General features: G+C 35.7%; 1 protein-coding gene across 4 annotated transcripts in view; it reads left to right on the plus strand.

Annotated features, from left to right (window-relative positions):
- LOC140005296 (serine/threonine-protein kinase ATM-like) overlaps positions 1-23,255 on the plus strand; it is a 47,982-nt gene that overhangs the window by 18,931 nt on the left and 5,796 nt on the right. For 2 of the 4 annotated variants that reach the window (XR_011813088.1, XM_072046078.1), the window contains exons 35-69: positions 1,440-1,581; positions 1,683-1,823; positions 1,982-2,080; positions 2,176-2,222; positions 3,615-3,807; positions 3,894-4,115; positions 5,155-5,226; positions 6,291-6,360; positions 8,665-8,782; positions 8,893-9,016; positions 10,529-10,672; positions 10,809-10,913; positions 12,145-12,192; positions 12,297-12,401; positions 12,601-12,687; positions 14,531-14,848; positions 15,029-15,141; positions 16,175-16,241; positions 16,328-16,402; positions 16,841-16,960; positions 17,989-18,153; positions 18,231-18,329; positions 18,841-18,995; positions 19,089-19,290; positions 19,390-19,437; positions 19,536-19,619; positions 20,590-20,673; positions 20,987-21,067; positions 21,243-21,329; positions 21,481-21,543; positions 21,744-21,884; positions 21,987-22,043; positions 22,193-22,252; positions 22,946-23,040; positions 23,137-23,245. Coding sequence is in view for 3 of the 4 variants with exons in the window: in XM_072046078.1 (XP_071902179.1) it covers positions 1,440-1,581; positions 1,683-1,823; positions 1,982-2,080; positions 2,176-2,222; positions 3,615-3,807; positions 3,894-4,115; positions 5,155-5,226; positions 6,291-6,360; positions 8,665-8,782; positions 8,893-9,016; positions 10,529-10,672; positions 10,809-10,913; positions 12,145-12,192; positions 12,297-12,401; positions 12,601-12,687; positions 14,531-14,848; positions 15,029-15,141; positions 16,175-16,241; positions 16,328-16,402; positions 16,841-16,960; positions 17,989-18,153; positions 18,231-18,329; positions 18,841-18,995; positions 19,089-19,290; positions 19,390-19,437; positions 19,536-19,619; positions 20,590-20,673; positions 20,987-21,067; positions 21,243-21,329; positions 21,481-21,543; positions 21,744-21,884; positions 21,987-22,043; positions 22,193-22,252; positions 22,946-23,040; positions 23,137-23,245 (3,940 nt within the window). In the remaining variant the exon portion in view is untranslated. Of the gene's footprint in view, positions 1-1,439; positions 1,582-1,682; positions 1,824-1,981; positions 2,081-2,175; positions 2,223-3,614; positions 3,808-3,893; positions 4,116-5,154; positions 5,227-6,290; positions 6,361-8,664; positions 8,783-8,892; positions 9,017-10,528; positions 10,673-10,808; positions 10,914-12,144; positions 12,193-12,296; positions 12,402-12,600; positions 12,688-14,530; positions 14,849-15,028; positions 15,142-16,174; positions 16,242-16,327; positions 16,403-16,840; positions 16,961-17,988; positions 18,154-18,230; positions 18,330-18,840; positions 18,996-19,088; positions 19,291-19,389; positions 19,443-19,535; positions 19,620-20,589; positions 20,674-20,986; positions 21,068-21,242; positions 21,330-21,480; positions 21,544-21,743; positions 21,885-21,986; positions 22,044-22,192; positions 22,253-22,945; positions 23,041-23,136; positions 23,246-23,255 lie in introns of those variants that run through there. The other 2 variants (XM_072046079.1, XM_072046081.1) reach the window with 2 other exon arrangements.

Raw genomic sequence — 23,255 nt, forward strand, 5'->3', positions numbered from 1 at the left:
TCTCTCTGTGTGTGTATGTGTGTGTGTTTGTTTCTCTGTGTGTGTATGTCTCTCTCTCTCTCAATCTGTCTTTTGCTCTCTTACATAATAAATTTGGTCACTTAATAGATTTTGTAATGATAGGAATTCCACAGATCAGTGCTTGAGCTGATCCAGAGACCTAACATGTTGGAAAGAAAATTGTTGATATCCTGTCTAACCTGTTTTTTTGTAGAATGTCCTAATCGTATTGTGATAATGTGGATCATTATCATTGTTTATACTCTCTATAAGGTCAACACATACTTATTGTGGTATATAATCAGATTGGAGAATAAGTATTACAAAATGTCATGTCTGGTGAATGTTATGTAGAGCATGCAGTGTATGTTTTCCTAAGTGCCACACATGTATGCAATTGAAGATGTATGCAGTGTCATATGATATTGATACTGCTTATTGAACTTTAGATAAATCAACTAACAAAACAGTTTATAATTAGAATTTTCAAAAATAGCTCATAAAGCATATGGTTTTATACTACCAGTCTCTTGTTCTCCTGGCTTCTCTCTTTTTCCTCCTTTGAATTCTAAAGATACAAATCAAGTATTTAGGTTACAGATTATTTTTTCTTAAGTGATTTTAGATCCTTCGTTTTGCAAAATTTGAGTTGTAACATTAGATATATGTGATAAATTTATCAAAATTTCTTATTATTGTTCACATCTAAGTATAAATTGTTCATTTCTAAAATCAACTGGAGTGGAAGGTCATTGAATCGATGCGTCTAGAACTTCTAGGAAATTAATTTTTTTGGAGACTTATTCTTTCTGCTCTGGTTAATTGTTATGCTTCATGCTAAGTATGCTACTTCTGTTATTCTTGGATAGCAAAAATGGTTCTGTTATCCCGCAAGTTTGCTGCTTAATTTGATGTGGATTTGGTCGCCTGTATTTTTTCTTTTGTAAATAGAGAATGGAAATATTAGCAATCAAATTGCAAAAGCAAAAAAATCTTGCATAGCATGATTGGATGATCATGTTGAATGTATTCATGTTGTTGGAACGCCAATAGTTACGGTAAAAGCCCTTGCAGTGTTGCTTATGAATGCTAGAATTTTGGACCTTACCTTGGATCCCTGATTCATCTATTTTTCAATTCTGTTAAGGACTGGAAGCCACCCTGAAGTTTGAGTGAATTGTCCCCAATATTGGGGTATATTTTTCCTTGTTGTTACTTTGGAAAGCCTTTGTTATCAATTTTCCACTTTACCTACTCAAGAATTGTAAGAAGCAGGGCTTCCATTACTGTAGCTATCCAATTGCGTTATTACAATTATTGTTGCCACTATTATAATCTGTTTGTATATTTGCACTTTTCCCATTATTTTCCAAAATTGAGTACTCATTTATGCGAACCAGATTTTTGTTGAGTATTAATTTGACATTTGATTTTGTTAGTTACCTTCTCAACCTTGTTGGCCAATGTATTGGTCGGGATGCTTTGCTTAACCAATGTTGTCGTATTATTTCAACGCTGCTTAAGATTTACAAAGATTGTCCATCAGATGAGACTACACGCGTGCTCGGTGAACAACTTCAGGTAATGTTTCTAACTATTTCATTTGCAGTGATTTTTTTTGGGGGGGGGGGGTTATCTGCTGTTAGGTTTCTATTCTCATACTGTTGCCTTTGCTGATGCAGTTTTTGATATCTAAATTGGTTTTGTGTTATTCGCCATATGACAATGATGGTGAAAATCCCGTTGCTTGTTCATCTGATGTTCTGCCGCTGCTCCGTGAGCTTATTTTGCATTCTGATGCATCGCTTTATGAGTACATCAAGGTATCTTTCTCTGCCTTGTTTTCTGGAATAAAGGACTCTGTTTTTATGATGTAAGTTATGCAGTGTGGAGGAGAATATTTTAAAGGCTAGCCCTTTTTTTTTGTGTGGTAATCTAGCATCATAGACTGTTTTAATGTTCTTAAGTAATTTCATTTCAGGAGCTTGAGCCCTTGCCTGACTTGGATATGTTTTCTGACATACGAAAGTTCCATGAGGAATTATGTCTAGACTACTCAGCAAAGAATCACTTAGTAAATGTAAAGCCCTCTGGCAACTTTTGTGAATTTGATTGATTGTTATCATAATCTTAATTACCATCTTATCGTTTTTTTTCCTCAATTGGTGATTTCAGCTGGCAAAAAGGTCTCTCTACCTTCCACCAAGAGTACTTGTTTGGAGGTGCTTTCATGTCATTCCCTATATTCGTTGTATTTCTTTGTTCCATTACTTACAGAAGGTTTGGCTTGAAATGTATTAGGGTGTTAGTAGCAATAAGATGGGAAAATGATGTTAATACAGTAGTTATGTTCCCTGTTTTGAAATGTCTCTTTATGGTTTTAACCAGGTGTGTTAACTCATTCACATAGTGGATGTGTGGATTCTTTTATTTTTGATTCTGTTAGTTAAATGAGTTTCAGGAGCAGGAGTGATGTGCATGTTGCTTTCCAAGATGCTTTATTTCCTTATTCATCCCTTTTTCTGTTCCTGTCCTTTTCATTTTCTGTGTCACCTCCTTGTCTCTTTAACTAAGTATTTGGATATATGTTTCTTAAATGACTTATATTGGTAGGGATAGTCAACTCTAGTATACTCTTAAATCAATGTAGGAAGATCATTATTGACGTTTTTACATCTCAGACCTCGCAGCGATTGATTCTTTAGCACTTTGCTTGTTACTCCACTCATTCCAAATTAAGCGTTTTAGTTTGACATGCTTGGTTAGTAAGAGTGAAAGAGCTGAAAGTAAAATTTAGGTAGTTGTGACAAACATGTGGGAACATGTTGCCACTAATAGATGCAATTCATATGAAATATTTGAACAGCAGAATATAAGGTTCTCATTCAAAGGAAGCAGATTCAACTTGGAAAGAGAGGGAGTTATAAGGCAGTGCAATGCTTCATTTTGCTGCATTATTTGATGCTAAATGAAGTGGTTCACAACATCATAACTGAATGAGTTCACGGTGGTCATGACTAAACTGTATAATATCTTTGTAGGGAAACATTATCTTATGGATTTCTTGGTTTTGTTAATCTGAATGATCGGAATTTGGAGGTTTTTTTTTTCCACATGAGATAGAGAGAGAGAGAAAGAGAGATGGCCTAAAACATGATTGAATATAGCATGTTGACTGGCAGACTACTTGCTCACAGATCTTTAAGAACATGTTTTCTTGCTCAGGTGAGACGTAACTTTTGTGAATTATGTGGTCCTTTATGTTTAATTGAATCTAACAATAAGACTAGACCTTTTTTGTGGATGGTAGGAGCACGCTTGTTCCAAAGTTTATCCTCCAAACTCAAATTTGTTGGAGCATAACTTTGTAATGAGTACTAAGAATCAACCTCATAAATGATGCCTTTTGTTCTAAACTAAATAGATTTTAGGGTACTGGAAATGGAAGCAGGAAATCAGTAATGAGATTTGAGGAGTGCATGAAATTTTCTGTATTGCTGAAGTTAAAGAGTTGCCTGGAGCTAGAGGGCATTTCAGTTAATGGAAGAAGTGTACATGGTTTCATGCAGCTTGCTAGTCTTGCTTTTGATAATCATAATTATTGTTTCTTGCAGCCTTCAAGCGTTGCACAAAAGATTCTTTGAAGAGGAAGCTTGTCAAGGGTGGAAGAGAGCAAAACTTGGTTTTTTGAATGAATATTGGCACTCTGACCAAGATATTGTTTCTGCAATTTGGCATCTTGTTCGAATGTGTAGCTTGGATGATACTGACAACTTTGCCACATTGGTTTCTGATTTTGTGTCTAGGGTACTGCTATTTTTGTTTTCTCCTTTTCAAAATACTTCATTTGGGCATGTTCATATCTTTTGATGTCTGTTTCTGTTGGGATGCAGGTTGGTATTGATGATCCCCATCGCGTTGTTCTCCATCTCCCTGGGGAGATTAGCCATGCACCTCGCTTTGAAGAAGATAAAGCTGAAAAGGGAACAGATCGGCTTGTTCAACTGGATACAGTTGTATCTGACAAACTTTTGAATTCACTTATAAGGCTTTTGAAGAAGTATTTGATGGATGACTCTGTTAAGATAATTGATATGACATCTCAAGCTTTGCGGGTTTGTGTATAGAAAGCATTGATTTTACTTGTGTTGAAATGTGGACTTGATTTCCTTCTTTGGGCAGTTATTTTTGTATTGCATGTATAGGGTTGTAGAATTGGTCATTATTTGTGATCAAGCGAAATCTTATATTATTCCTTTGAGTTTGTCAAAGAGTTGACATCAGAGATGATCGTGTTTCTTGGGAGTTAAAGTTGTAATTCTGAAATTGGTAAGTTTTGGAATACGATCTCTCAAGAAAGTCGAAATTCTTGAGATGTCTTAGAATTTAGCTGAAGTATAAAAGTCAGTCGGTAAAGGTGGTGTTGCATTGCACTTTGAGGTAATAAGATGATAAATATCTTGTTAGTCTGGAGAAATTTCTCTTATTTGGTCTGAAAGTAGGATTCTCATGTCTTTTCCCATGTCGCACTTTCTTGTTGCTTGTCTTTAGAAATTTCCCTTTTTTGGTCTGAATGTAGGATTTCTCCTATCTTTCCGATGTTGCACTTTCTTGTTCAAGGAGTTATTAGCTTTAGAAATTTCTCTTATTTTGTCTGAAAGTAGGATTCTCTGGTCTTTTCCATCTTGCACTTTCTTGTTCCTTGTCTTTTGAAATTTCTCTTATTTGGTCTGAAGGCAGGGTTTCTCCTGTCTGTCTGATGTTGCGCTTTCTTGTTCAAGGAGTTATTTGCTTTTCATAATTGGAGATGGGGATTTTTAAAATCTCATATATTGGATTAGGGATTGTGGTGTTTGTCTTTCTGCTTATTGTACCTGATATTGGATTAGCTGTGATCCTTATTGTACCTGATATCTTGCAGTAATTGTAAATATGCAATCTTGAGACTTTATCTTTTGCTTCTCATTGGTATTGGATTTATTGAGCGCTTGATAGTTTAATTAAAATGATGTGATGATTATGGTGCCAATCTTGATGCTTGGTTTATAATGTTTCCTCTGTGGAGAATAATTTGCTGGCCTCTGTGGTATTTGTGGCTCCAAAAACTGATTTTTGGAGTAAGAAAAGTCTGATTTATGTACATTTTCTGAGCAGGGGATACTTTCAACAGAGAAAGGTCAAAGAGCTTTGCTATTATTTGATCAACATGAGAAATCTCTTATTGAGGTATGAGCAGTTCTTTTCAGGACCATTGTTGCACTGCATTTTGGAATAATTTTAGATCAAAATTAAACTGCATCACTGGATGGGTTATTTCATTAACTAGCTTCCTAGGATTAACTTAATTTGGAATGAAGTATTCAGACATGAATTTTAATATATTCCAAGTGTTATGGCAGTAATAGATTCATTGGAGCTTTGGCTGTATGTAACAAAGAGACTTTGGATTACAGCAATATCATCGGAGGTTTAAAGCCATGGCTCCTTTTCATTGCCATGTCTATCTGAAAATGCAAATATTTAGAGTAAAGGAGAGATATGAACTGCTTGTCTGTCATGAGTTAATATTGCCAGTCAACTAACATATCTTTTGATATCTTGTACTTAAAACTGTAGGGAAAGCTCTTGTAAAGCTAAATGATAGCTGATGCACAACTTCCGCTGGATTTTAGTTTTGTTTTTGGTGCATAAAATTCAAAGAATAAACTATGCATAAATATACTTTAGTTTTGACTGTCTTTTTAAGGCCCCCCTTGGGTCCCTGGAAAAATAGCTATTGGACTATTTTCAGCGCTGCTGCATTGCATTGTGGATTACTAGCATGTTTAGTAATTGATCAGATTACATGTGGCATTTGACGAAATAGTTATGAAATAAATGATACATATGAATCAGCTGGGCTTACAAGTTGGTGGCTTGTGGTATCATGTGCTTACAAAAGTCAACTTGTTGATTTGGTAGTTTGCTGAAGCCACTACATCATAATTCCAATAATTTTGCGCAAGTTTGTATGATGGATCCACATCATTTTTGCCTGTCTCCTAGTTGTATATGCATTTATAAATGTCTATAGATGTGTAGCCATCTATCTTTTATTATCTTTTGTCTATGAATACTTTGCAAGTGAGATTAAAACCTAGTACCACTAGAGTAATGTTCCTATTGAAAGGCTTGATTTTACAGTGTTTATTAAATTATGATCATGATCATTATATTTTGTACTTTTTCTGGCTGTATCTGTTGATAGATTGTTCCAGTAGTTATGGCTCTACATTTATTTCATGATGTAGGTTCACTCCAAGGGTGTCAACACGGAGCTCGTACAGAAACTGGTATCAGATCTGGAAGCAAAGTTCAATGGTATAACCCCCATGAGGAAATCTCTCTCTCTCTCTCTCTCTCTCTCTTGTGGTACCCTGGATGCATTTTGTGATGTTACCTTGTAGTAGAACCATCTCTCTAATCGTTTCTGCAAGTATCATTGGCTTCTTTCCCTTACCTTTTCCTTATGTTTTTTCCTAACTTGTTTTTCTTTCTTCCCTACTCTTCTGAAACTTATTCAAGTATCATCTGTCTTCCCATTCCTTTTATGATGATATTCTATGCTTGCACATTTTAGAAGAATTTTTATCACATATTTCCTTTTTATATAGAAAGACCCATAGGCGTAAGTCCAAATAGGACTCCCAAATTAATTAGTGCCTCTTAAATCTTCTGCTTTGATGTGCATATTCTGAAACTGATTTCAAAAACCACAAATCTTATGGTTGGCTTCAAAGCACCTGTTTAATTTCTTTACCCAAAATTCACTTCTCTATTCAATGGCATTTTAAAAGAATTTTTATCACATTTTTTATTTCCTTTTTATATAGAAAGACCCATAGGCATAAGTCCACATAGGACTCCTAAATTAATTAGTGCCTCTTAATCTTCTCCTTTGATATGCATATTCTGAAACTGGACACATTCAAAAACCACAAATATTATGGTTGGCTCCAAAGCACCTGTTTAATTTCTTTACCCAAAATTCACTCTCTATTCAATGGCATTTTATAGATTGTTCGGAAATTTGTGTGAGAAACGAGCTTAATCACAATGCTTAATATGGGGAAATGATAACAGAAATCATTGATTTAAACATCAATGATTTTTTTTCTCTATCGTTCTGGATTCTGAGATTCTGGACAAATCAGAACGAATATAGAAAAGAATTTGTCCTGTTTATAAACTTGAGCATTTGTTTAAGTTGGTAATATGCTATGTGTCAGCCACCTGTTTGGTAGCTACTAAGGAGTGGCAATGACAATGTGTATCAAGGACCACCTTGATGTTAATGTGTTTGTGAGGATATCGTTTTCTTGAACTAAAATTTGCAGCTGCACTGGAATTGGAACTTACCATTCCTTTTTATTCCCTGTCTTTTTTTTTGGGTTTTCCTTTTTTATTTTTTATTTTTTTCTTTCCATGCTTCTTGTTGGTATTTTCTAGCACAGAAGTTGCCTTTTCTTGGTCAATATAGTTTCACTCTCCTAAAATATTCTACCTGCATGCCACCTTCTACACTATCGGGCAGCAACTCTTTCTGCTATTGAACATTTTTGAGAAACTCTCATATGTAAAACACATCAAAATCGGCATCAACTGATTGTGGATTTTCTCAGGAACTAAATGAGAGCCAAATTTGTCCAGACAGTGAAAATATATCTTTATTGCTTCATCAGAGAAATAAAAACAGACTTCATGAAAACCAATAAGGCCCTGTATTCTTGGTTATTTTGCTTGGACATTTATCATAATTTGAGTCTTCCAACTCTGCCCAAGTTGTTTTTAACAACTCCCATTTCTTTCTGCCTTTGTTACTCGGCTCCATATCTCTCCTGTGAAGAGATGCTTTTCAGGCTGTCCATTGCAAGAACCCAAGCTTGGTAAAAATTGAGAAAGAAGAAATAGTGGGAAGGAAGCTAACTTGGAACTTGGAAGTTTCAGAGAGGGGAGAGAGAGAAGCACATTATATTTTTAACTTTTAGAGAATAGGGAATGAGAGTTGTTAGTGCCTGATGTGTTGGCTAATGGGTTTGTTGGCTTCAAGATCCAAAAGTGGGTAATTGGAATTTCCATGAGAGGTGTACTGAACACAGTCAATGGTAATCTGAAATTTGTATTCCCATTGACAACTATAAAACATCCCAACTTAGCGGGTGGTAGATTCAATAACTGAATGTACTTGTACTTCAGCTTTTTCCATCGTAAGAGCAGCACTGCAGATTCTATTAGTTCATGTTGTCAAAGGGTTTGTTAGAAGTCCTTAATAAGATAATGGTTTACATTAAGCAATATCCAGTTTTGTAGATGAGTTTTTTTTTTCCTTTGAAGGGGAGAGGTGGGATTTAAGAAGCCGGGAGGGGGAGGGGGGATATGAACCCTGGATCTCTACAAAATTTTTTTTGTAGATGAGGTTTTCATGACATATAATTCTATTACCATCCAAGTGTCTTTTGGAAGATTGTTTTGGTAGTTTGATTGCTGACAAACTTTGTCTAAGGATTGTAAGATATCCTATAGCTGTTGTGGTGCTGCAGATTCTTTATTTTATATCATTATTCCATATGTTTGTATGGCATATCAATCTTCCAAGTTTGTTGAGAGTACAAAGTTTCATAACAGCTGAAGCAATTTCTCTGGAGAACTCTGCTATGTGGAAGACTCGTGACAAAACTTTTGATATGTGGGTTTGTCCGCTGGTTTATGGACTGATTGGTTACTGTGATGATATTATCATAAGGTACTTCTTACCTGCATGGCTTTAGTAGTTATGGTGCTCTTCTGGCTTTTTAGGATTTTTTTGTTCTTTTTTTGTAAAGCATTTAATTAGAATTTTCCTGTTCTTTTCAGGTTATGTCAAGATATATGTTTGGTAAAATCTGAAGTTGCAGAGCTTTTGTTCCCAAGTGTCATGGTTAATCTAGCATGGAGAAAAGATTTGGATGTTGACCTATGCAAGTTGATATCTTTCCAGGTTGTCTTAAAAACCATTGCTGATCAATTTCTTTTGTAATTTTTAGTTTTCTTTGCCAATGCAATGAGTTGGTAAGAGTTAACCTTCTTGATTCATATAATCACACTGAATAGGCATGCTAATTCTATAAATGCCTGCAACAGCTGGATGACTTAATGTGTTAAGCCTCTTTCTTTGTAGTGTTATGGATGACCATTACCTATGTACTTCTCTTCCTTTAAGACTAACATTTTTATCTCTAATCCTCCTTTTCCCTAGGTTTTGGCTTGAAGTTTGCATGAATTTGAGGTAGTGGGCGAATTGATACTATTGGCAGTGTTCTATAAGATTTACAAAGTTAGACAATGTTGGTGGAAATGTTAACCATGATGATTCTTCTGGGATTAGGAGTTGGCTGAGGGGAGAACATGAACATAGAATTTCATTGATTTTCTTCTCATTGTCCTGAAGTTTGTAGCTATCTGTATTTGCTCTCATGATATGGTTAACGCATTTATTCAATGGAAATACTGATCTGGACACTAATGCTTTTGGACAAGGAGTAGATATAGGGATTTTGGGTATAATGAGCTTAGCTGTGGTTAAACTCAGGATATAACAGAGAGAGAGAGAGAGAGAGAGAGAGAGCATATATTTTTGCTGTGGTTAGCTCTGTTGTAAGCTTGAAATTTGGCTTCTATACTGCCTTTAGTAGGTGACCTTCATTTTATTGACATTTGACCCCTGTGGAAGCCTGCCAATGGGGCCAATCCCAAGCTTCTTCCTGTGTCCACTAAGATTATGACTTGAGTTTGGTGACAAGGCACCACAGGGCATCCTTTGGTGGAAAAGGATGAGACTGACGCATAGCTATGATCGAGAGAGATACTCCAGTATCTTCTTATTGCTTTTGGTTTTCATTGTTTCCTTGCTCTCTTAGGGTAAAGGAGCCATCAAAATGCGATGGGGCTGCCAAGTGTCATCTCGTTGCCTCTTCTTCTTTTGAGTAGTGCAAGCTACAAGATTAGTTGGGCAGTTAGACCAAACTTACTACCCAAACTTTTCCATAAGGTTTATTTCTTAGTTTTAGGTTATGATTTATTTTCTAATGTTGACTTTGATTGTAACTTAATAGGTTAATCCAATGCTGTAGATGCTTGGTATTAGAATCTTTAGAGTTAGTTAATGCTATGATGTTGAATGTCTCATACATGACTTGTGGAGCAAATTATATAATATGAATGTAAATTTTCATGTAACAGAATTATCATATCTGTTCTTCATAACTTGTTCATAACCTCTTGAATACTTAGTGCCGTCAAACTCTAATAGCATTAATCTGTCACCGCATAAGTCTCTTCTGAAGTCCTGTATTGTTTCGTTTTCTGATGTGGTTCATGTTGTACTTAAATTTTGTATTGTTCTGTTTTGAATGATAACATTCCTTCCTTTTTGATTTGTGACCCCTTGGGATTATAGCAGTTTGATCGATTGCATTGTTAGATGAAACACTTATACTGTGAATATGGTCAGGTTCGGGAAAACATATTCATTGAGTCCAATACGCTGATGAAATCAATAAAAGTTATGTTGGATGCACTTAATCAGCTTCGGCTGTGTCATATGCTGGAGAGATCCACATCATTGCCTGGGTCATGTAAGCGAGAAAACTCAAAGGTAACCTTATACATGCGTGTTATTTGTGGGTTTAATCAACTTTGTTGCTAAAAAGTGGAAACGTAAACTAGAGGAGTTCTTTTGTTTCATTTAATGAAAATCAACTGAAATGATATACTGATGGATGATTCAACAGCACACTAAGGCTTCTAGTTATGGATCAAAATCCCATTCTACATCAGGGAAGCCGAAGGACAATTCGTCATCTAGATTGGTAACATCAACATTATCGTGGGAAAAGGTATGTTTGTTATCCTGGTAAATTATGGACCCTGTTTCCAAAAGATCAGTTCCTCCTTTTGTTCTTATTTCATCTCACTGCTTATCATGGCATATAGCAGTGTCTCTGAATTAAGTATTACCTTTTTCAAATATGGATCTCTGATCATAAATGTGTTTCCAAGTTCTTCACCCCGAAAAAAAAAAAGAAGAAGAAGAAGAACAAAAATGAAAGATAAAATTTGAAGGGTGAATATTATGGTAAACCAGGCGGAATTGGTACTTCCTAGAGCCTAAATTGCAGGAGCTTGTTTTTCGGGTTTCCTTGCGTTTGATAAAAATGCACTAATGTTGTATCAGGTATTGTGTCTCATCAGTCATTGCCTCTTCTTTTACAAATAAATAGCTTTAAATGTTACCAAATGATGAACAATGGATTGCAGACAGAAGCCCAAAGAGTTTATGGAGAATGTTTTTATTTGGCTGAGTATTTCTGGAAAAATTTTATCATTACTGGGCTTCATTTGACTTTTACTCTTCATCTTTTCTTTTCTATATCTCTCCCCACAGTCGGGAAGGGATGGAGATGGTATAAGAGGTCCTTTTACTTGACTATGCAACAAAATACCATCATGGGTTCAGGAGAGGTGAAATTTAATCACCACAATCATAGAGGAATAAAGTACAAACTTGCTTTTCCTGATTTTGATGTACGAAGTGAACAATTTTAAAGAACTAATTGGGGATAAGATGGATAGCTACAAAGTTGAAGTGTGTTGGTGCGGTGTGGTGAAATGAAGAACTGAATCTCTAGAAAACTCTAAGACAGTTTCATGACTTTGTGCATCCAATACTTGTAGATTGCGTAAAGATTTGGCAGGGTTTTTAATCAGATAAAGCCCATTTGCACCACAAACTTATGGGGTATCCGGCAAATAAAGTTTCTATTTGATGTATAAATGTCTTTGAAATCACAAGAACTTAGTGCAAACATTATTTGCTAGGGATTCTTTTAATTCTCATGCTTTAGAATATAGTCAGGGACACCATCATTGTCTGAACTGATATTGCAAAGTTAATAGGGATTTTTGTGGATATTTGTTGCTTTTATTTTTTATTGTTTATTTTTTGGAATTATCAATAGGAACATATTGTAGAGCAGATTCATGAATAAACCGTTAAATTTGTACCTTTGCTTTTCTAGCATGTTAAGATTGTGGAATGTTGTTTTCTTATGTCCTATGTTCTATTAGGTTTACTGGCTTCCTATTGATTATCTTGTGGTTGCAAAGTCTGCCATTGTAAGTATCAAAACTTCACTCTTTTTTTCATGGAAATGTGCTGTGGAAGTTGGTTGCCTTAACCGACCTTTTTTTTACTCATAGTTTCTGGTTTTGCCTGGCAGAATTGTGGTTCTTACTTTACTGCTGTTCTCTATGTGGAACACTGGTGTGAGCACCACTTTGATAGCCTCACACTAGGGAGCCCAGATTTCTCCCATCTTGAAATAGTGAGTTGTATTGCTTTTCCTCTGGAATTTCCTCTCTGCTTACTGTTAAAGTTGATTTCAACTAGTTTGTAGTTTTAGTTATGTGGCTAGAAAGAAGAAGGGATTGATTGGGATTTTGAATAGTAGAATATGTACTCTTGCATAGACGAAGCTTGTAATGTGAAGTTTCAAGAAATCCTAAGTGTTCTTTTTTCTGTAGCTGCCAAGCCACATTGAAATACTTGTCTCAGCAGTCACGCAAATCAATGAGCCTGATAGCCTCTATGGGATAATTCAATCTCACAAGGTCAGTTATTCTCTACATGCTACTGTTTACAAATTTTGTGAATTACAATCTTGTACCAACTTGTATATTGAACATACTGTTTCGAAATGCTGTTGAAAAGTAGCAAGTCAGGGGTTATAAATGGCTATGGATTGATGCTGAAATGCTTTTGTTGCTTGTGAATGTCATAGCATTTGGGGCGTAGCCTTTAGTAGGATGTGTTTTGGCCTTTTTTGAGCTAATTCGTCATATCATTATTAGTATTTTGTTATACCAGCTTCGAAATCATTTTACTAGTATATGAGTGGCCTAGAATATGTTGTGCAGAAAAAATTTCAGACATTATGGAGAACATTTCTCTTAGACAATGCCTAAAAATGCCATAGCACTAAGACTGCAACTTTTTTAAATATATCATAGTATTTCCCTAATCTTTGCTTCACCATCTTATTCTATCCACTGGGCTGGCAGCTTTTGGTTAATTTTGAGCATCCACATAAACAATTCTCTACTCGTCTGAATAAAGAACTTGGGGACTCTTATATCTCATTTGTTACATGGCCAAACTCTAATATCAAGTGGCATTTCACAAGCATCCCATTCATATTCAGATAAGAATCCTCAGTCATAAAATTGATATTGTTATAGCCTGTCTCTGTAAAGTGAAAGTGGAATTTTTCCTTAGTTTTTTCCTTTCCATTCACTAAGATCTCCAGTTTCATCGAATTTCTTCGAATAGTCCTTTTCTTCCAAAAAAAGGGAAGAAGGATCTTGTTTAATGGATCCCTCTGTACATGAAAAACTAATATGATGCATCAGGTGAACCTGGACCAGTGAACGGCATTTCTGCCTCTGCCTCTACGAATGGAAATCTAGGAATTTTGCAGATATATTTAGTGTTTTGTATAACCAAACATGTACTCCCTCCCTCCCAATCTTTTGGTCACATTTGGGGATCTGTGCTATTTGTCAACAGTTGTTTGTGGGGCCACAATTGTTCGGATAGTTGGTAAACATCCATTAGAGGTTCACGTGGTTTGATACTCCTAAGCAAAGCCACACTCTCCTTTTCTTACAGTCTTGGTAAACAAATGAAATATCAATTGGAGCCGACCAATAATTATTATTAAAAGCTTTTCCGACCACGTGAACAGTATGCATTTGTTGGAAAGATAAAAAATTTGTTCGTCATTTTGGTCAGTGACTAAAATTTTTTGACATAAGCCAAAAGGAAAAGCATGACACTCATTGTGGGACACCGGGAGTATCTTGCTGGAGCTTTGCACTCACGTAATTTACTTAATGAAATGGGTGAGGCAAGGGAGTTTATTGGTTGAAAATTTGCCAAAGCCTAAGTATCATCTAGTAGTTACTTAATACTGATGCATTAAACAACTTGTAGGTATTATTGTTATCAAGGGGATGATGTTATCCGGGTTCAACTTGTTCTGGTCTAAGTTATGAAGCACTGGAACAAGCTTACAATAGTGTTCCTCCAACAATTATCTTCTTCCCCAGTACTACTGTTTTGGCCGCAATAGCTGTGTAAATCAATTTTCTTCTTAAACTTTGTGAGTTATTATAAACAGTGAAATATACTGAAAATTTTCTCCCTAAAGTTTGTGAGTTGCCATAAGCAGTGAAAAATTGATGCTGAATTTATGGGAAAAAATTTTAAATTTTAGATTATTGCAATGAAAATAATTTAAACTTTATGTTTTTATTGAAAAATGATTGCTTCATAATTTGGCATTGCACTTGCATCCTAGTCCTTGAGAATTTTTGGACCATTTAAAATATCAGCACTTTATCCTCATTGTTGCATTTTTGGCCTTTGAAAGTTTATTGGTGGTTTTTTTGACAGTTGACCTCTCAAATAACCATGTTCGAACATGAAGGAAATTGGACTAAAGCCCTTGAGCACTATGATTTACTAGTACAATCGGGACTGAAGGAGCCAATAAGTGGCCATCCAAAAAGTCTTTCTTCTGACGAGTCTCAACCAGTGGTTCCAGCACTGCTTTCTAAATCAAAAGATCAGATTATGCAAAAGAGACCTTTTAAAGGTTTGATTAGATCTTTGCAGCAAATTGGCTGCACCCATGTGCTGGACGTATATTGCCAGGGATTAGCTTCTCTGAAAGGCCAACTTCAACACGATTTAGAATTCACTGAACTGCAGGTCTGTCTTATTTTATGTCATCAACGGACAGCCAGAACGAAATTGGTCTTTGTGTGTGTTTAGCAACAAATTAAGGCACACATACTGGGATGCCAATGTCTGCAGATTTTGGTTATCTTCTTTTGCTTCATGTGTTATACAATTTATTTTCTCCTGAATTGTGTTTGTCAAACTGTGCAGTATGAAGCTGCTTGGCGTGCTGGTAATTGGGATTTTTCTCTACTTAATGGTGTAGCTACTCCGGTTCTTGATCAAAAAATTAAATGTGGTCATTTTAATGAGAATTTGCACAGGTAATTTAACAAATAAATGGAAACTTTTAGTATCATTTTTATGCGGACTTCATGCTATGTGATTTAAGGCTGCTTCTGGCTACATATTACCGAATGAAATTGTCTCTTGACATTACACTACTATATCATTATCTCCTATCTGACCTCAATGTGGTTGCCTTTTCATTATTCCTTTATTTGCACTATTCCTAGTTTTTGGTGGGTCGGTGGGCTTTTTTTTTTGGGGATTCCTTGATTCTTGTCATTATGCTTTGCTCCACTACTGAGATAATGAGTGTGTTTGGATTATAAGTTATTTGAGATATTTTTATTGTAGCACTTTTTGTGATGTGATGTATGTGAGATAAAAAGGTAATTGGGAAGATAAAAAGGTGTATTGGAAATTACAATGGTGATGTAAGTAAATATATTTGGGCAAATAACTTACAATCCAAACACACTCAATCTTTTTCAACTCTTCATAAAGACGATGGAAAGTATGATCCTGTGATTTCAGTGCCTGAACTCTTTCTTTTCCTGCGAGTAGTTAGTTTTAGACTCGTAAAAACAAGAATTTTATTGTAATTTGCTTTCAAATGTTGGAGATGGGAGCACATGCATTGTTGAAAGACTTTTCTTTTTCAATCTATCTGAAAAGACCTACTGCATTGTTGGAAAAGCCAATATAATTTGCTACTGCAACTATTCATAACATTGATAATAAAGAGAAAAGCCACCAGGGGCCATACAATTGTGTGGATTTCCATATCAGGGTCTTATACTTTGTCTTTGAGGATGTGTGAGCAATCTTTTCGATGACTGATCTGTATAGTGTCTAGGAATTTGATATTATGATTGCAACATCTGGAGGTATCAACGGCTATCCAACCTAAGTGAGGGAGGTTTCTTCTCTTGAGGATCTGAGATTTCTTTCTTCATGTTAGATATGGTGCTTACCACAAAGCAAATTAATCTAAAAAATAGGCACTGCAAATGTTAATAATGCTCACTTCATAGCGCATTTTGTAATCTGTGCTTCCATCTTGTGAAGCAGCTGTTTAAGGGCTTTAGAGGAAGGGGAATTTGATGAGTTTCACACAAAATTGAGAGATTCCAAGAAGGTATTTAATGGTCTTGTGATTGGTCTTGACATTTGAATGACTTGCATTTTTGAATTGCATCATTTACAACATTTCTTGTCTCTCAGGAGCTTCTGCTGTCCATCTGTCATGCAAGTAAGGAGAGCACTGAATACATATACTCAGCCATGGTTAAACTTCAGGTAATCCATAGTTGAAGATTATACTGCTGTTCTTCTAATAGACACGGGGACATATTTATTCATATTTGTCCACTTCTGAAACAAGGAATTAAAATTATTGCTGAAAAGATTTCATTTGGTTGGCCTTGTAATCATCATTCTAGATTTATAACTCATGTTTCTACTTCCAATGTCGAGTTACATTGGCACCCTTTTAAATTGCCAAACTTGGTTAGCCTCATCTCTAACATCAATCCAACTAACTGACAAAAGTCCACCAGAAAATGATCTTATTGCAGATGAGGTTATACAAAGATTGTGAATTGCATAAGAGTCTCAGTTGGAAAGAAATGAGGAAGTTTTTCAGCAGAATTTGAAATTGAATTTGGTTTGGATTATGTAAAACTAAGATTCTTATCACATTTTCCTTGTAATCTTCATTTCTGGGTTTTGTTGCAGATCTTTTATCATGTTGGAATGGCTTGGGGTTTACGTTGGAGTATGTTATGCAAAAAAACAGTTGCTTCGTCTGTGACATTGAGGTTGTCATCTGAACCTATTGACCCCTTCATGGACCAGGTACTCTTGTGATTGAGATGTTTGCCTGTTAGTTGCTGTATCTGTTAATAAGTTCATGCTTTAGGTTCTTTATTCTCCTGACTATGCAGTGACATCAATCAGATTAAAACTCCAAATCAGCTTTTGACAGTTTTCCATTCCTTGACGATGGTTAATTTTGCTGTTTCGTGTTCATAAATTAGAATGCTTAACCTTTGGGCTCTATGCTGATTGACATGCCACCGAGTTTTGGATGCTTCCTTTAATTTTGCAATTAGCTGCAAGAAGAACAAGTTGCATGAAACATCTCCCCTGCCAAAAAGAAAATGTAAAACAAAAATATCATTTTTAATACAAACTGTTTGCATAGCTAGATGCAGTGCTGTTAATACACTTGTCTTGACAAATATTTTAGTCAGTTTGCATCCCCGTTAGTGCCAAGTAGATCTTCTAACAGTATCAGCAACAGAAGAAAATAAAGCCACTGCTGTTTTGCACCAAACAGAATAAATTAATAAAATAATAATGATGATTGTACTACTAAATAACTAAATAATCAAGACAAATATAAAATAAAGGGCCACCCTTGTATTAAGAAGAATGAAGTGGAAAAGGGCCATGAAAGTTGTTGAGCAAATGTTGAGCCATATCGAAAAAGATTAACAGAAGAAGCTTAAAGAACCAAAAGAAAGGCAAAGGAACTGGCTTAAGTCAAATTCCTGCATGAAGTACGTGTACATTTTTGTTTTTCTGACCAGGTAATCTTAACGGTTTCTTCAGGTACAAACTTTTGGGATTTACTTCTTCCTCAAAGTTTTTCCAAACTTTTCTCATCAAATAACTAATTGTTAACATGTTCTGCTGAGAGGACAAAATAAATTGCCTTATCTTGAATGTCAAGTTCACATAATAGCATATAGCCAAGAGCTGAGTGACGAAAATGAGATTCACCCCTTCTTCCCTTGGTATTTACCATGTAATTCATGATTGTAACTATTTACCTTCACTGACACTCGAAACTTTTTTTTTTTTTTTTTTCCAACTTGTAGCTGTCATGGCTGAATAAAGATTGGAGGCGAATATTGGAACAAGCGCAGTTGCACATGAATTTGCTAGAACCATTCATAGCATTCAGGAGGGTCTTATTTGAGATCTTAAATTGTAGAGACTTCAAATTGCAACATCTTCTGGAAGCAGCATCTACACTTCGGAAAGTAATAATCCTAAATTTCAGCAGTACTTCTGGAAGCAACCTGGTCTCCTTTGTCTGACATTTCCTCATGTTACATAGGGCATTCAGTTTTCTCAGGCTGCTGCATCTTTGCACGAATTTAAGTCCCTTTGCACAGCTATGGGGAAAGAACATTCCAATGTTTATTGGCATGGAAGGGTATGAACTTCTTTTCACAACTGTGGATTTATGTGATGCTCAAATCCAAAGCTCCTCTACTTTATCCCTCCATGAATTTTAGAGCTGGAGATAGGTTCCTGTGTTATGCATCATGTTCTCAATTGCTGTTGGATCAAGAAGCATTCAGCCAATATTTGGATATGGTTTTTGTCATACCCTTACTTTCATATTCATGTTGGCATGAACCAAATATTTGCTGTTGTTTTGGATTATTACAGGAGTGTTAAGTTGTCATGGTATATCTTCTTAATTGGATATTTAAGTTGTCATCTTTCCACAGAAAAATTTGTTCTCCAAATTGTTGCTTGGGTTGAATCACTACAGAAGATTTTCACTATTGTTGTTTTTTGTTATTTGCGGGTCCAAAACTTATTTCTGACCACTATTTCTTGAAGGTCTCAGTTCTCATTGAATTGGTAAAATGTTGGCTTTTCCAGAGATCTGGAAATTGCTTGTATATGATAGGTATATGATAGATTTTTTCTCTTAGCAGCTTGAAGAAGCTAAGCTTCTGCGGGCCCAAGGTCAGCATGAGATGGCAATAAACCTTGCTAAGTATATAGCCCAAGATTCCCAATTTGATGATTATACCTCAGATGTATTTCGCTTAGTTGGGAAATGGCTTGCCGAAACTCGTTCAAGCAAGTTAGTCTCACATCATTATAGGAGCCAGCAGTATCATATTGATTAGCCTGTCAACAAGTAGTTTTTGCTCTCTTGTGACAGCCTTTTTTGCAGTTCTAGGACTGTATTGGATAAATACCTGAAACATGCAGTATCACTGGCAGACAATCTCAAGGCTACAGACAGAAAGTCTATAGCAAAACAATGCCAAATGCATTTCCATCTTTCTCATTATGCTGATGCACTCTATCGTACTAATGAAGAGAGACTGAACTCCAATGAGTGGCAAGCAGCAATGCGCTTAAGGAAATTCAAGGTACATAATGAATGGAAGAAATCCATCATATTGAAGAAACTGAAATTGGAAGGAGTTCTGGGCTTTTGATATTCACTGTAACTTGCTTACTTATTGTAGGCAAAGGAGCTGAAAGCTCTAATTAAACGTCTTAAAAGTTCATCAAAGGCAAGGTCCTTCTCTAAATGTCGAATCTCAAGGTGCTGTTGCAAAAGAGTGCTTATGGACCTTTAGGTGGTGGCTGACTTTTCTGTACATGGTTTTAGGGAGAACAAACTGAGTATTCATTAAAAATACAAGAGCTGCAGAAGCAACTTGCAATGGATGGGGAAGAGGAAGAAAAGTTGCAGGTGGTGGCTAGTTATTTAGATTTTGTTAATATTCACATTGGTGCGAGTTCTCAATCATACTGTATTGTGGTCATATCTTCTGCTTGATGCTTTATTATATTATATTCATATTTGATTTGCCTAAGGAATAAAAGAGGGAGGAAAAGCGAATGACGAGAAAACAACAACAATGAAATTCATAATTCTAAATCCTTTTAATATGTATATGTTGAGCACTTCCATACCTTTTATTTGGTAAAGGTGTATTCGAGTGGTCATTTTGAATAGTGAATACCAACCAATCATTAGAGAGTGTTTATCTTTTCTCTTGTATACTGATATTCTATAACATGAAGGCATTTTACATTAAAACCCATAGTTAATATAATAGTAGTGAGAAAAGCCATAACTTCCTTCCTATTTTACTCTTTCTGGCTAAGATGCTTTAGTGGTTTATGACTGGAAAGGTACTTGTGCCGATGATCATATTATACTGAACAGTGTAACATGCATGTTTACTGGCCAATAGCTGCCCCTTATGTGGTGATCATTGAGTTTGACTGTGAGATATTATTGACCATTGGGTGTACAAGCCATCTCTTAAGAATAGTTGATGGTAACTTGGAACGTCAGAGCGTTCACTCACATAATTTGTCATTGCCTTTAAACTTACTGAAGAAGTGGAGTAATTCTAACTATTCTTAACTGCAATGGGTCTGACTTGTGGAAGCTTCCTAGCGCTTTCCTCTGTTGAGTAAATACAGTGGTCCAAAGGTTGACCCGTCTAGATCAGGTATTTGATGTGCCAAAATACTGGATGGATTTTCTTATGCATGCATTGTTTTCTACCGAGTTATCTAACAAATTATTGATGTTTAAATTGCTTCTGCTCCCTTTCATCTTTTATTTCTATTATCTATTTTAATCTCATCAGATGTTCTGGTACTTGGATTTTAGTCAAACCATGTTGATGTCTATTCTTGCTGAGCAGGAAGACAGGGACAACTTCTTAACTACTGCTTTAGAAGGGTATAAACGCTGTTTGGTCATTGGGGATGAATATGATGTCAGAGTGGTATGTATTCATAATCCAGGTTTTATTGTGGAAATAACTTACCAGCTTTGGTGCTTTGTACATTGTACATGAATGTTAGATGGAATGCTCTGCTTGGCACCATCTGCATAAGTACAATCACAATATTGCTAATAATTTGTTGGATTTCTTCGCACTAATAAATTGAATCATTTTTTTGAGATCTGTGAATAGAAATATCCAGATGAACTGTTTCTGTAGCAAGTCAATTCTTGGTACAGTCAGATGTATTGTAAGTTTGATCATTTTAATTGAGTTCTGGTTTGATCTTGAAACGGCATGTATATCGTTTCAGGTGTTTCGACTTGTTTCCTTGTGGTTTGGTCTTTCACCCAGGCCAATTGTTATCAATGGCATGATTAGCACAATCAAGGAGGTAAGCTGGAAAAATGGTATTAAATAATTATTCAACAATATTTGTTTGGACAGAGGTAATCAGGTATTAATTACTAATATAGTATTTCTCTTTAGGAAACTAGTCCTTTAATGTATAATTCGTTCGGTTCTTTGTGAAAACACTTCTTTGCCTTGCAATCAAAATGAGCGTGCAGGTTCAGTCTCACAAGTTCATACCATTGGCATACCAAATTGCTTCAAGAATGGGTAGCACAAAAGATCAGGGACCACATAGTTTTCAGGTTTTTAATTGATGTTTAGCTTGTGCTTTCCTCCTGATTTAAGTATGAGGTGTGTATGCATGCCATGCAATTTATCACCATAAAGTGGGTTTTCCTTTCTCTGCTAAATTTTATATAAATCTGTTTAATGTATGGAACATCTGCTTTGCAGTTTGCTTTGGTTTCTCTTGTGAAGAAAATGGCCATTGAACATCCTTATCATACCATATTCCAGGTATTTTATTTAGTATTCCTATAAGTTACACTGATGATATGTTTTTATACTTCTTACCTTTGGTGATTTAGTCCAAAGAAAGAATGTTTATTTTGTCCCATACAATTCAAATGAAAGGTGTAAGTTATTTCTGCTCCAGTCAACAAATTGAAGTGTGTTCATTATTATTTCTTCCGTTTTGTTTCCATTGTGGCTCTTAGCTCCTTGCTCTGGCAAATGGTGATCGGATTAAAGAGAAGCAGCGTAGTAGAAATTCATTTGTGGCGGATATGGACAAAAAGGTTGCTGCAGAAAATCTCTTGATAGAACTGCATTCATATCATGGGGATGTCATCAGACAAGTATAATCCTTCACCAGCTATTGTTTTTCGTATAATTTTTGAGCAACTATATTGAAGGTTTGGCTTCTTATTAGTTGCTACGCAATATTGTGTTTTATGTAGATGAAACAAATGGTGGAGATTTATATCAAACTTGCAGAAATGGAAACAAAGAGAGAGGTAAACCAAAAGTTGGTTATTTTTATTCCCTCTTCATTTATTTCCTTTGTTGCTACCAGTTACTCATAACTCAGTCTTAATTTGGTATTTAGTCTGGTTTCCAGTCACTGAAATGTTGTTGATGACTAATCACTAGATACTTTCAACAGGACACAAACAGAAAGGTTACACTACCTAGAGATATTCGTAGTGTTCGAGAACTCGAACTTGTAAGTACAGCACTTCTATCTGTTGTTTCTTGATGAGTGGGAATTAACCTGTTGAACTGCAGAATGGGAACCTTTCAATCATGCGGAATTGGAAGTTTAGTCTGATTTCTTATGTCTGGTCAAAAATTCGTCTCAAGAAGGGATGAGCAACGTCATTGGTAGTATTATGTCATGGAGCTTCCTGCTTATGTGTAAAAGTCCTGACAAGAATGTGCATGGGATATTTCAAATGAGTGTTGTACGAATGAACCTGTTTATGTGCAACCATATCTTTAAAACTTTCAACTACGTGTTCAGTTTATTTTCATTTTTCCCTTGGCATTCCTGAACAGAATTGATGTCAATTGTTTTGTCTGTCGTTTCACAACAATTAGGATTTTGTGTCCCAGCCTTGCTTTGGAGTAGTGCATCAGATATTCTGGTTTCTTGGTGTTCATGGATGGCCTTCCAACATATAGTCTATGTTCAAATATGGAATTTCTGGGTCAATGTAGTGAAAATAAATTCAGCATATGCTTGCTGGTGTTTGTTTATAAAACATCTAAATGATTTCCGTAAGATAATTAGATTTACAAATCCTGTTTGTTCTAATCTACAGAATTTGTTAAAGTACTATTTCATATGGTTATTAATCTGTTCAACTATGCCCTTCAACACTGTCCATGCCAATGACATGGATACGTGCATCTTCAGGTTCCTGTCATAACATCTAATTTTCCTGTTGACCGGAGTTGCCAATATTGTGAAGGATCTTTTCCTCACTTCAAAGGCTTTACAGATTCTGTCACGTAAGTATTGGGATAGGGGCCTTACGAGCTTCTTGTAGTTCTGCTACTGATTTCTCATAAATGTTGACTTTAGATCCATATGCTACAACTTTTCAGTGTGATGAATGGTATAAATGCGCCAAAAGCGGTTGAATGCTTGGGTTCTGATGGTAAAATGTATCGACAACTTGCAAAATCAGGCAATGATGACCTGCGGCAGGATGCTGTATGACTCC

The sequence above is a fragment of the Coffea arabica genome, chromosome 4c, assembly GCF_036785885.1.
Source record: "Coffea arabica cultivar ET-39 chromosome 4c, Coffea Arabica ET-39 HiFi, whole genome shotgun sequence".
In the NCBI taxonomy this organism is placed as follows: Eukaryota; Viridiplantae; Streptophyta; class Magnoliopsida; order Gentianales; family Rubiaceae; genus Coffea; species Coffea arabica.